This window comes from Eucalyptus grandis, chromosome 5 (genome assembly GCF_016545825.1).
Source record: "Eucalyptus grandis isolate ANBG69807.140 chromosome 5, ASM1654582v1, whole genome shotgun sequence".
Lineage (NCBI taxonomy): Eukaryota > Viridiplantae > Streptophyta > Magnoliopsida > Myrtales > Myrtaceae > Eucalyptus > Eucalyptus grandis.
This window is the reverse complement of record NC_052616.1, coordinates 18,013,186-18,026,275: the sequence shown is the minus strand read 5'-3', so window position 1 is coordinate 18,026,275 and position 13,090 is coordinate 18,013,186. Positions and strand designations below refer to the sequence as shown.

Sequence of the window (13,090 nt, the reverse complement as noted above, 5' to 3'; positions counted from 1 at the left end):
GAGCTTTGTCGAGCTCACGATCATGGCTGCTCAAGCTCTTTCGAGCTCCCAACCATGGCTGCTCTAGCTTCCAGGCTTCTTTAAGCTCCAGGCATGGACAGGCAATGATGGGGTACAGTGGTTGGAGCAGTCGTGGAGTCAAGCAACAACTGTGGATTTAACTGAAATACTTTATTGTACTTATTTAACAAGGTCTTAAGATATTCAGTGCACTCATCCCTAATTTTCAGTAGGATACCCTCAGAGATAGGAATAGTCTGGTTTCCTTTTATCATTTTCACTTGTTCATCTAAGAAAGGGTTTCACAAGAAAATCCGCACGTCTCTACCTCACAGAGAGGCACAGAGAGAACTAATGAGGAAGGCAAAAGAGGGAACAAAAATATAAGCTGTAGGTCAACAGGAACTGAGTTTGCTTACACTGCTAAACGTTGATCTGCAGCTCGAGGACGATGAAGGCTCGAATCGCTCTCGCACATCCTCATCACATGCTCTAAATGTACCGATCCTGTGGTAAAGTCGCCTGTAGGGCTAGAAGTGAACAGGCCTTCTTATATGGTTTTGGAAATGTCAGCCCCATGCAGTTGGTTTCATACGGCGGAACGCGAAGAACTTGATGGAGCCCCCGAGAATCAGTCCTTGTCCGTTGGGATAATAATGCTTAGCCCGACGAGACAAAATGTGCTCATTAGCTTCCTTGGGAAAACCTCCTTTCCCTAGCCTCGCTCGATGGGGCCAATCTGCCGCCACTGCCTGTCAACCTCATTCGTTTTTCCGTTGTAATAAATGCATCGTATATAATGCTAGGATTATGTCCACAAATATAACAAAGTAGAGAGTAAAAAGACAAAAAAAAAAAAATCAAGACACAAGATTTATCCTAATTCACCTTTAAATTAGAGTTACATTCAGCAAGGGATTCTATTATAAATTCCATTATAATGGCACCCCACAGATCTCTATCAAACCCCTCAATTATAAGAATAATATATTATATATTCCCAATAGCTATTCATAAACTCAAAAACCGAAATTACTAGTAAAATATAAGCTCAAATTAAAGAAACCCTCTAGCAGCTCAAGGAGTATGGACCACACTTCAGCATATAAATTGACCATTTTAATCTAGTCATGCCACGTTTAGACACGCTCAATCATACTAGTTAATTGACACATTATTTGCACCAATGGAACAATGTTTAGACGGATTATCTATGCTTTTTTTTTCTAATACATATTACATATTAGGACCAAACCCCAAAATGAAACCCAAATTTTTAAATCCGACAGAAAAATAACACAACCTTTTAAAGGTCCCAAAAATAAGCCCAATCTTTTGCACTTGGGACAAAATTGACACATTACAAAAATACGGTCGTTGACAAGAATAAAAGTTTTTGTATTAACATTTACTTTCATCTTTTTATTTGACCATTTTAGCACTGAACATCAAAAATTTTCACAACATAAGTACACATCAACACATGAATTCACATATAAATTTTTCACAATATTGAAAAATATGATCATATTCTAAGTTTCAACATTAAACGACCATAGTACTTTCCAATTATATCAACCTTAAATAATCTCTAAGATTGATGTTTATTAATTGACAGAAGTAGAAGCATTAAAATCTGCTGTGGGAAGCCAATAAAAATTCAGTTGATAAAAGAAGTAAACGAGCCGGAAATAGTCATTGCAATCAAATCAGGAGTACATATTAAACTTCTCTAAAAGGAACAATTTCCAAAATAGACTTGATATCTATCAACTAATAATTTAGTTTATGGAGATTTTGTGTGCTTGTTTCACTAAAAATGAATTTTTTTTTTTTTTAAATATCCTTAAAAAAGACTGATAAGATTGCATACAAAAATGAATAATCAAAAAATATTTTCATCATCCACAACAAAATTTAAACATAAATTATTATCAATAATCAAAACATTTTCCATTGACTAATTATTTTAAACGATATAAGATATTACTTTTAAAAAGAATTTTTTAAATTATTTATTTTTTGCAAAACAAATAAAGTCTGAAATGAACTCTAGAAATTTGAATTAGATCCAGTGAATCTAGAGGACAAAAGAGAGGGGGAACAATAATAATATAAGACATGTAGTTAAGATCATACTCTTCAGGTGGGGTCAATTCCTATCTATCGCAAAGGATTACGGTCCGTCAGAGTCGACAAAGCACATGATTTCTAAACGAAATAAAAGAAAGGAATGCGTATCATCTCTTGACTAGACAAAGTACATCAGCTTCTAAACCACTCAGATTAACCAAACTCAAAGCGTGATCAAGTGTGAGAAACCAATGAATCAAGCGCAGTGGTTAGCACGAATAGTTGTCCCGAGATTAACAAGTTTACATATTAGACATCACAGATGGAATTCGCATGAGATTTGACAAACATTTCTGTGACAAATTTGAAATTCACAAACTACTCTCAAGATACAAATCTAAAACTAAAGCAGCTGCTCTACTTGGTTCAACCCCACAATTCGCTTGCAAATAGTCTGACAAGCACATGAATATCGTCGCTTCTTCTTTGCTAGGCCTGTCAACAATTTACAAGAATAGCATAACCGGAAAAATGGCCTTCTAGCTCAATCCCAGACTCCATCATCTGTCCTGAACAATTGTACCTGACGAGTAACATATAAGCACTTTAAAACTGAATATCTTCCCGATACTATGACATGCGATCTGATCTAAAATATATATACAACATATATAGCACCTGGATGTTCCTTCTGCAAACCACTTATAAATGCTCAACTTTCAATGCCAACTAATGTCAGTTTTAAGAATTACCTGAATAAGAAACATCAAGCTGACTCTGATTCGATCATCACAAATGCTTGAATAAGAGACTGAGCTGCATGAGTTTGCTCAGGCGTCCCTGATATTATAATTACAGTGTCGGTGGCTCCAGGCTTTGGTTCCGTGATTGTAATCCTTGCATCAGAAATCTGTAAAAGGATCAGACAAAGGCAATTCAAGTTGGTGTCAACTAGTGCCGATAAGTCACCATGAACTTCAAAATTCTATTAATGATTTTGGCATCTCTCAATAGTCCCAAATATTGCTAACCTGGAACTTAAGATTATCAAAATGGGAAGCTGGGACCGATGTAATAAATAAACAAAGAAAGCAAAAGGTCATTAAGAGGAAAACAAAAATGTCAATATCACCAATTCTGCAAACTGAGAGAGGTGAAAATAAAGGCTCCCTCTATTTCCACACTTTAAATTACCATAGCAACCCCTAACTTAATAGAGTTGATGCAAATAACATCAAGAGAATCGATTGGTCAAAATCACAAAGTGGAAAGAGTGAAAGATGATATTTATTGAAAATACAAAAGCTGCATATTACCATGGATATATACAACTGTCTGCATTAGTCAAAACAATAGCGTTTTATTTCTCCACCTTCTGACATTTGCCATTCGTTTTTATACCTCTCTTATACTGACAAATGTGCTTAAGCTGAATTATATGAGGAATTTTGGTAATCTTTGTTAATCAACATATCTCATATCTAAATTGAAATCATATGGAGTTCACAACTGTAACCAAAGAATTCCACTAAAAAAGAACTTGAAACAAATATTTGTATATGACAAGGACTTATCAGAAATTGTACTTTAGAGAGCGTTTCCAATAAATGTTTTAGACATCACCACTCTATAATATTCTATTAAAATACAATTCCGATCATTAAACCTATTAAAATACTTGTATATTAGAGGATTCTTGTAAAAAAGCAACGAATCTGCAAAATTCTCTGATTTGATCACAAGATTATGAAACAACAGTTGAGACAAGATGTATAAAGATAATGAGATTGATTGATTTACATTAAAGGTATGTTTTTCCTCTTTCATCAATCTTGCCATTAATGAGGTCCCAATGAGGTTATTTTAGACCATTCAAATTTAAGGGTGTGTTTAAAGTTATTTGAGAGGTGGAAACAATGTGAACCAAAATATGATACAAGATGAAAGCGGAATGATAATAGTTTCGTAATCAATTTAGATAACATTTTGTGGACCTTGCAGGTGCTTTGAGTCGACTTATACAAGCAAGACATCCTTGGCAGTTGTTTCTAGTAAACAATATGGGCCAGCTGCATCCAGTATATGAATGCTTAAGCAATGCATAGTAGTTATCCATAAAGATTTTTAGCATGTCTAGGGTCTTGACAGATGATTCTTTTGAGTATCTGGTTAACTTCATTCACAATATTATCATCTGCCTCTTCATCTCCTGAACAACACTAAGAAATTCCGGAAGACATGGGAAGTCCAAACTTTCAAACATACAGAAAATACATTGTAAATGATAGATATCCCAACTTTGCTGGTGACAACCAACAATCCCTACAGCAAATATGTGGCTCAAGCCCAAGAAGTTGAAAATTATTCAACATTATCAATTTGTTCCGTATTTTACAGCCTTTACCTTCCTTGCTGCAAATAGAGTGGTATTTTTCATAAAAACTCCAGGTACTCAGATATAATCCCAAAACCATCATTTGCATCAGGCTCCACCAAGTTACCAGCAGGAGATGGATCTTTTTCAATGTGCTTCACCTTTATGAGACTGTAAACTACTTCTTCTAAACACTCTATGCACGGATTACATGGTCAAATTACTTCACTATCTTTCTTTTAACCTATAAAGCTTGATCCTTCTACTTGAGGGAGGTTTTGGATCCTGTGTTCTTTGAAGAGGCTCATGGGATTGACGTGAGGGAGTAGGTGTTCCCCGTGGCGAATATAGATAAAAATACCCCAGGGTATCCATCCAATATCTAGGGAAAATTCCATTTCTCTAGCAATATGGACCTTTTCTGTTTACATACCAAAAAGCCCGCCTGACCTAAACCTATTTGCACCAGCAGCCATCAAGCCCTCAACAGGTTGATCAGGCTGGCAGCATAATATGCACATAACATTGGAAAAACCATTCCCACCGTCTTTGACAGTCTTTAAAGCCTTTCACTATGCCTTTTAGATACCTATCAACATCAATCACAAGGCCAAAAAACTATGGTATCCTCAAGTAGTGATTAACATGCTTTTTTTTTTTCTTTTCTTTGTCAACACAAATAAATGACTAAATTAATCTGCAGATTCTCATAAACAAAACATTAATTCTGAAAAATTCAGCAGGCCAATATGCCACAAGCTATCATTCTTATGCCACCATCAGAAGCTAATACCATGTTCCCTACAAAAGATATACCAGTGAAGCATTTTGACTGACAAACAACCAATTGAAAATAATTTACCAGCTAAGAAAGAATGACTAGGTTTTAACCAGGTTGAAAAGAAAGCTGAAGGTCGATTGAAACTAGATCTTAAGGCCAAGATCTGCTTGAGGAAAAATGAAGAATACTTATATCATAATTCAACAGATGGTGGGTGCAGATACACCACCAATAGAAAGCAACTAGGCAAGTGTCACGGACTGTGGTTCTCACATACTCTCGTACCCCTGTGAGTGGGGCTTGGCATCATCGGGGTGAAGAGTGAGTGATGCAGTAAGAATGATATAACTAGTTCATGGGAGTGACATCAAAGCATTTAGGCTAGGAATTCTAGGATAGAATGGTTATATCTCTATAGAATTTTGAAGGAGGGGTTGGCCTCATGTGCACAAACTGATCGGGAGCTGATGCCGCTTTTCTGATGAGGGCATAACAAGCCAAAATGAGTTGTTTTTCCTAAGTGTTTTGTGTCTCACTAGAGGGACTGGATGTCCAAGCTAAGCTGAGCATGGTACTATCCAATACGAGGATGCTATTTGCTGTGCTGTTCTTAGGAACAACTATAGAAAAAAGGTTGCCTGATCTTCTCAATAGGCACCGCACGGGCTATTCCGTGGCCAAAGAACTGCCAGCCCATGACACAAGCATACAAGTAAATGAGAAGCATATCAATAGATGTGCATGGATTTCCATACATGTGCAAAAGCTTAAAGTCAGCCAGAATCATTTTAAATATAAAACTGATTTGTTGAGGGCTCTTATGTAGTAAGTTCTTTCAAATGAATCATAATTTGTTCCTCAAGTATCAACAATTATTTACAAGAAGTATATGTTTTCTAAAAGTATTTTACTAATGTGTTGAGTGGACCACAGGGGTAACTTCTAAAAAAGTTCTGCACAGTAAATGTTCAAAAAGACATTCCCTGGAAATGAAGTAGCGAAAGCCGAAAAATGGACCTCAAGATGCCTCAAGACCCTAACCCAAAAATTGCTTTAATATACTTATAGTTAATTTACTTAATTCACATTATTAATACATATAAAAGGAAAGGCTCAATTTCCACCTGCACAAGATTTGGCTAGACAAACTTGATAAAAATAAAGCGCAATGGAGTAAAAAAATCCACATAGCTGAAACGCTTAGGGTTTTGTTGTTGCATTAGAGTTGAGCAAATTAATATGTTTTTTCAAAGACAAAAGGCTGGAAACAGCATATATCTATAATTTAAGTGCTCAAAGAGAAAATTAGGAAGCAAAATGCACCTGACGGATCTGCTTCAAGCATCCACCTTCCTCTCCATATATTACGGGAACAAGAGAGCGAGGAACAACTACTTCAACAGTGGTATTTGTAATGATGGCTGGTTGACTGCCTCTCAACAAATCAAAAGATCTAGTTGGAAAAAATATTTAATCCCTATCATTTGTGATTAATTATACGGTTCATGGGAAGTCATTGATGACATCCCTCAAGTTTGAAACTTTCAACAAACAATAGACTCACCCTCCAAATCCTGGAATTCTTCTTGGGGGACCCGCAAAATCTGGAAAGTTCAAAGGGCCACCGCCTTCCATATGGCTCTGCAAGTAATTTTGAGATTTATGTATATAATTTTCATACATGACTAATAATCTGCATCCTTCAAATAATGTCTGAATATAACATTCACATTTCAAATGTAGACAAGCCCAGGGGCATCAAACATACGCCATGAAATTATTTTAAAGGCACAACCTACTTCAGAATCCAGAAAATGCAACTAAAAACATGTTATACAAGAATAGAGCAAAAAGTTGGTCCCACTACCTTAACAGGCCATTATTAGAAACTGTCATATAACCATTGTTGAAAACCTTTGACAATATAAAAGAACAAAACATATACAAAGGATAAACTCATAGAACAGAAAGATCAGAGATAGTGTGATACCTGACCCCATGGTCCTCTTTCAGGGATATGGGGGCGTAGACCAGGTCTAAATGGCCTTTGCAAAAAAGGAGGATCTTCGTGGGAATAAAATGCACCACGGGGACCACCTAGAGCATCAAACTTATGCATGGATGGACCAAAACTGGAAAACATGCCAGGGGGTGACAGTTCCCTCCTTCCCATAAATGAAGGAAAAGGAGGTGCTGCATCCAGAAAGGGTGGAATGGATGGATGATCCGCCCTTGGAAATACATCGCGGAAAAAGTGAAACTTCAACCTACTGGTTATCTGCAATAGAGCGTCCTGAACTGCCTCATATTCTCCGTTAATCTGTCATTTACAATATACACAGCATAAACAGCAAGCACTTAAAATAGAATGATGCCTTTCAGAAAGATAATACAGCATAAGCCAAACACCCAAGGATAAGAAACAATGGGAGGACAGCAAATGACTGCAAGTAAAGTCATTTATGTCACATTTGTTATGACCAAGTGAACAGAAACTTGCACCTGTTCCGTAGATGGTTGGAAGAGTTCTATACTTGACGTGTTACAGACAGAGAAAATTGCGATGCGTTGACTCAACCATGCATTTTCCCTTAATTTAGACAGAGAATTGTGCTGTCATCAACTTCATTTCTATGAGATTATTTCCAAATGTGTCAAGTTTAAGTACCTTTTCGAGATCTATTAAATACAAACCAGTCATTATATCAAAGCATAACAAGGCCTTTAAAGTGTTCATTATCCCGGATATAAGCTAACTAGCTGAGGAAAAAAAAAGGGTAGAGGAACAATGACTTGTCTGGAATCAGCTCCTCAAGTTAATCATCAGTAAATGCTTAATGTAAAATTCAACGTATACAATTAAGACTATTTCCATTATTTCAACCATCATTTAGCTCAGAAGACATCTCAACATAACAAACCTGCACAACTTCTTCATTTTCTGAAGCGCACGTAGGAATTTGATCCTTTCCCAAAATTCGAATATAAGCCCCAGAGGACTTCCGCATTTCAGCTATTACAGAGCCACCTTTGCCAAGAAGACAACCAATTTGATTAGACGAGACAAGCATCCTGGCTGTGCAGCCAGAGCTGTCCTCGCTGTCGGGTGTGGATCTAACAATCCTGTTTTGGACACGAAGAACCGCATCTTGGACAGCTGATACCCTCTCTTCTGGGTACTAAACATGCCAATCAAAATAAGCACCGTAAATAGCTAGATGAACCATAAACAACCATAATCTGAACTTTTACCATATATTAAGGAGAAGGAAGAGCATCAAAATCATACCGCTGGACCAGATATGGCAACAATACGATCCTCTGCATCAGAAAGACCTTCCACAACTTTGATCTCACATCCAGTATCCTGCTCAAGAGTCCTGACCACATTTCCGCCTTTACCAATGATGCCGCCAACTCTCTCACTGCTACATAGCAAGCGGAAACATAAAACTTCCTTAGGTGGCCTCATTTGACCTGCTAAACCGCCTTCATTGAATTTAGGCATCATAGGACGTGCAGTAGAACGAAAACCACGACCATCCCGTGTACCATAAGAAGATTTTGCAGGACCTTGAACAGCATCCGATCGATGAAGTGCATGACGAGATGAGTTAGATGGTTGCCCAGTCGTGTTAGCGGGGGATGTCTCATGATCTCGAGGTACAGTCTCACTAAGTTGTCCAGAAACCAACAAGAGAGCTTTTTTAACAGCCTCAATTTCTCCTGTAATCTGCAGCATCGATAGGTTATGTAAAGAAACTAATTGAATTAAAACATTAGGAATGTCAATAAATGATGCACATTTCATCAATTGCTGATATCCACTTATTGGATTAACACAGCATAGGTCTCCATTGCTCCACTATATCAAGCAACAAGCTACAAAAGAGCCATGTAGCAGCATCTGAGATCAATTAGATGCAATATGAAAAATACTTCAAGGCAATAAGGTTCCACTGAAGAACTCATGAAAAGTGCCTTCTTTGGTGATGACACGCACACTCACTATCATTGATAAATTGTCATCCAACAAAAGAAGTGGAGCCAATTTATTCATGCATGGTACAACATCCATATCATTTGCTGAATATATTACGAAGACACGGTGAAACCCTCCCCCGTCAGAAGCACTGTTTTTACACATATTACACATGCTCAAAATTGCAAAGTTCTAACAAAGATCCCTCCTCTAGTTAGCACAACAGAAAATATTGTTTTCCCTGTCACCTTCTCAAGGGAAAAACTGAAGAAGAGTAAAATTTACATGGTTTTGCTAAAGCACCTCACAGATAAGACTACCAGATAATCCTAGAGGCCTCAAGCTTCAAAGCCCACAGCGAACCAGGGGAAAAAAAGAAAAAAAAAAAAGGTTAATAATTTACTGATATGAGAGGTGTTTGGTTAGATTTGGTTGGTTACCAACAGAAGGAATCCATATTCTAACATACTTCTGAAAGTAAAGAGCCATACCCAGTGCAACCATATATACTAAGGTCTCTCCAGTGAAAAGGCAGATCCTAAGCCTCCAGGTTATAATCGAAAGAAGAAACATTACATAGCAATGTAATTTTGCTCAGTTAAACAAGCAGGTGATACACCGTAGAGAATCCACAAATCTACTATGTTTATATTTTTTTTGCCTTTTTGGTCAATGAATAAAATGTCAAAAGCATAATGTCCATTTTGTTTGCAACAAACTAAACAAAACTCACGATTGGAGTCACTGGACAATGTAATATCTTTGCTTTAAAAAAAGAAAAAAAAAGAGCTGCCTGCACACTCTGAATTACTGAAACTTACCTGCACTACTTCATCAGAAGATGATGTAGAGGAAGGAAGCTTATCCCAGGGAAGAATTTGAATCTGTGCCCCACTTTCATTCGACATTTGCTTGATTACACTTCCTCCTTTTCCCAAAATACGTCCTACTTGACTTGAGAGCACGAGCAACCTCAGTACGGACGAGGATGATTTCTTATCTTCTTCATCACCTACATCAGGCTCTGTTTCTCCTTCAACCAACCTCTCAAAAACAAGCAAGAGAGCTCTCTGTGCAGATGAAACTTCCTTTTCTTGTTTCAAATCTTCAACTTCAACAGGCTCCTTATCTTCATTGCTTTCACTCTGCTCCTTGGCATCTGCAACCTCTTTATCGGCAGTAGCCTCTTCTTTTCTATCTTCCTGATCCGTCTTAGATGCAGATTCCACCTCTCCAGAACCCAAAATAACTACTACTCTTTCATCGCATCCGGGGATACTTTCCTCCACTCTTACCTCCACGCCAGTTTCTTTGTGAATCTGAGAGATGAATATGCCACCATCTTCCAAGAAATTGCCACACTTTGCAGCAGGACAGAGCACACGGTAAACATGGGTCCCTGGAGAAGGTTGATTTTGCAATTTCCCAACAGTATTTTGCCTTTTCGCTTTGCCATTTGCCTCTAGTCCCTGATCACCGGGTCTCTTGGAGGGTGTCAATGGAAGAGACATGTCTTTTCAATGCAAGTCAAACCTAATCCATGGAAGATATGAACAATTAGACTTATAGACAATCAGTCAAGATCAGCTGTCCTATGTGTGTTAACTCCAACGCGGCTATATTGAATCAAAGCTCTAAAATATATGATTAACAAGGACTCCAAAATGCATTAGTAACCAGGGCTTTCTTAAAATTTTGCAAGATCAGATGTCTTTCAATGACAACTCCACAACCTCCTCGCCCCAGTTCTTAGCTATTGCGGGCATGTGGCCATGGACCCAGAAAATAGCCGGAACAGGAAAATGCATCAGTTGATGTATTCACCGCTTTATGCCCCGAAGATCTTTGGCTATTTTACATATACCACTACAGACCAGAGAAGTTGCCACCAAGTGACGCCACACAATCGAATTCGGACACACCAGACGGTTCGAATTAGCCACTCGACGGTGCCGGAACCGCAATGACCGACGCAATGTCATCCCTTCGTTCCATCACCAATGAAGAGCTCAAAACTTAGCCCCGACCAAAAGTGGAGGCAACCAAAACACGCGAAGCCCAGGGTGGATACAGGCATCCATCTATCTATCTATGCAAAATTATTCACAGATTTCCTTCGCACGAAAAAAGAAATGTCTTTGTAATAGCAAAGCAGCAACCCAACATCTGCAATTTCGAAAGAATCGAAATTTCGGGGGCAAAGAACGGAAAAAAGCTAAAAAGCAACCTGCGAGTGAGGGCGGCTGAGGAGGAGAGCTGTCGGGCTCGTGCTGCGGTTATCCTTGGGCCGGCCGAGTGAGATGCCGGAGGCGACGGGCGTCGGTCGTCCCTCACGAGAGACGAGGAGAGAGTGAGGGGCGGCGGGCGGCGGTCCGGCGTGGTGGCGCAGCCGCGGCTTCTCCAGTGAGGAAGAGAGAGAGAGAGGGAGAGAGAGCGTCAGCGTGAGATACTGAGAAGTATCTCCTTGAGATTTCGGGCCGGGCCGGGCCGGTATTGGGCTTTGTTTTCCAAGACCAAGCCCATTAACCAAACGATCGGGCTTTCCTGGTTTGGGCTTGAGGGCTACGGGCCGCATCTGTCTAGGCCAACCCACCCGTTTTCACTAACGTTTGCCTCGTGTCTTTTTATTTATTTATTTTTTAAAAAAAGGCTATTGGCAAGAAACGCAGTTGCCTCCCCTCAACATTATCATAATTCATAAATACTCCACACCATATCTATAATGTTTGGCAGAACCGTCAAGTGCAATATTTGCACGGCCCTTGTCGGAGTGCATTAGACTAACGGACTGACCTTCAAAAAAGGCCCTATAAGATCAATCATCCCGTTATCATAATACCACCAAAGTGTTAACAGATAAGTTCTCTAATTCCTATTGAATCTCTAACAGCCTTAAGCAAAATCCATTCAAGAGTTCTCCAACCGAACCAGCACATTGATAATCATTTGCTTCCTATATAATGAACTGTATTTCGCACAAGTCGTCTATATAATAGTTTGAGTGAATTTCCTTCTTGTGGAATATAACCAAAATTACAATTGGAACTTTGTTCTAGTAAATTGTTAATTCCCAAACATCTACTATATGTGCACAGGTAATAGGTGAAACAAAGTTGGTCGTCCTAATTCATTAGGAAAGTTCAAAGGAATATCATTGGATTTGGATGAGGGAAATATTTGTGATTGGACTGATTTTCATCATATAATGGAAAACAATGAGATCTCAAGGTCTTATGATCTCCCATGCCACGAAGAGGAACCCCATCAAAAATAAAATAAGAAGTCGCCCAATGTAATATTATATCATTTTCTCAACTTAGGTGATAAATAATATGTGAAGCTTGTCCTCAAATTAATATAATGACATGTTCACTTTAGATTTAAAAATTAAAAGATGTTTTGCAGAAAGGTTTTGTAATCCTACGAAAATAGTGATATAAACTCATACAAATAAATCAGTACGAAAAATCACTATTGTTGCGGTTATATCCGTTCGATTTGTACAACGAGCACAAGAGAATGTGCCTTGCATTTGAGTTTTGAAAATTGGAGATATCTCTTATTATTATTGTTAATTGCGAGAGATTTGGCTAGCTATTGAAGCGTGAGAGTGTTAAAGATGTTGCCAAAACACATTTGTGTTCTTTGCAAATTACACTTGGACATGGTGGTGTGAGTATCGCCCACCGCAACTTCACAAAAGCAAAGGAGGAAGAAGGGAGTTTCGAGGAAGGGAACGTACGAAACTTAAGGTGACGTATCAATCAGATACTTGATGGTGATTGGCGAAGAAACTTTCCCATAGTTGCTTCCCGATTCAACGCTGCCCCCACATACGTCGGTCTTACTTGGCGAAGAAACTTTTCCATCGTTGCTTCCC

General features: G+C 38.4%; 1 protein-coding gene across 2 annotated transcripts; it reads right to left on the bottom strand.

Annotated features, from left to right (window-relative positions):
- Positions 1-2,247: 2,247 nt before the first annotated feature.
- LOC104444474 (KH domain-containing protein HEN4) lies at positions 2,248-11,634 on the bottom strand. 2 transcript variants are annotated; one of them, XM_010058143.3, is made up of 9 exons: positions 11,438-11,634; positions 10,032-10,743; positions 8,518-8,961; positions 8,150-8,407; positions 7,219-7,548; positions 6,793-6,869; positions 6,552-6,681; positions 2,826-2,983; positions 2,248-2,656 (listed from the first exon to the last, which is right to left on the bottom strand). In XM_010058143.3, the coding sequence occupies exons 2-8, from the start codon at positions 10,719-10,721 to the stop codon at positions 2,840-2,842; spliced, it is 2,073 nt and encodes a 690-aa protein (XP_010056445.2). In that variant the 5' UTR covers positions 10,722-10,743; positions 11,438-11,634; the 3' UTR covers positions 2,248-2,656; positions 2,826-2,839. The 2 variants fall into 2 exon arrangements, with proteins under 2 accessions (XP_010056445.2, XP_010056447.2); XM_010058145.3 differs by having other exon boundaries at positions 2,394-2,656; positions 6,552-6,657.
- Between the last annotated feature and the right edge of the window lie 1,456 nt (positions 11,635-13,090).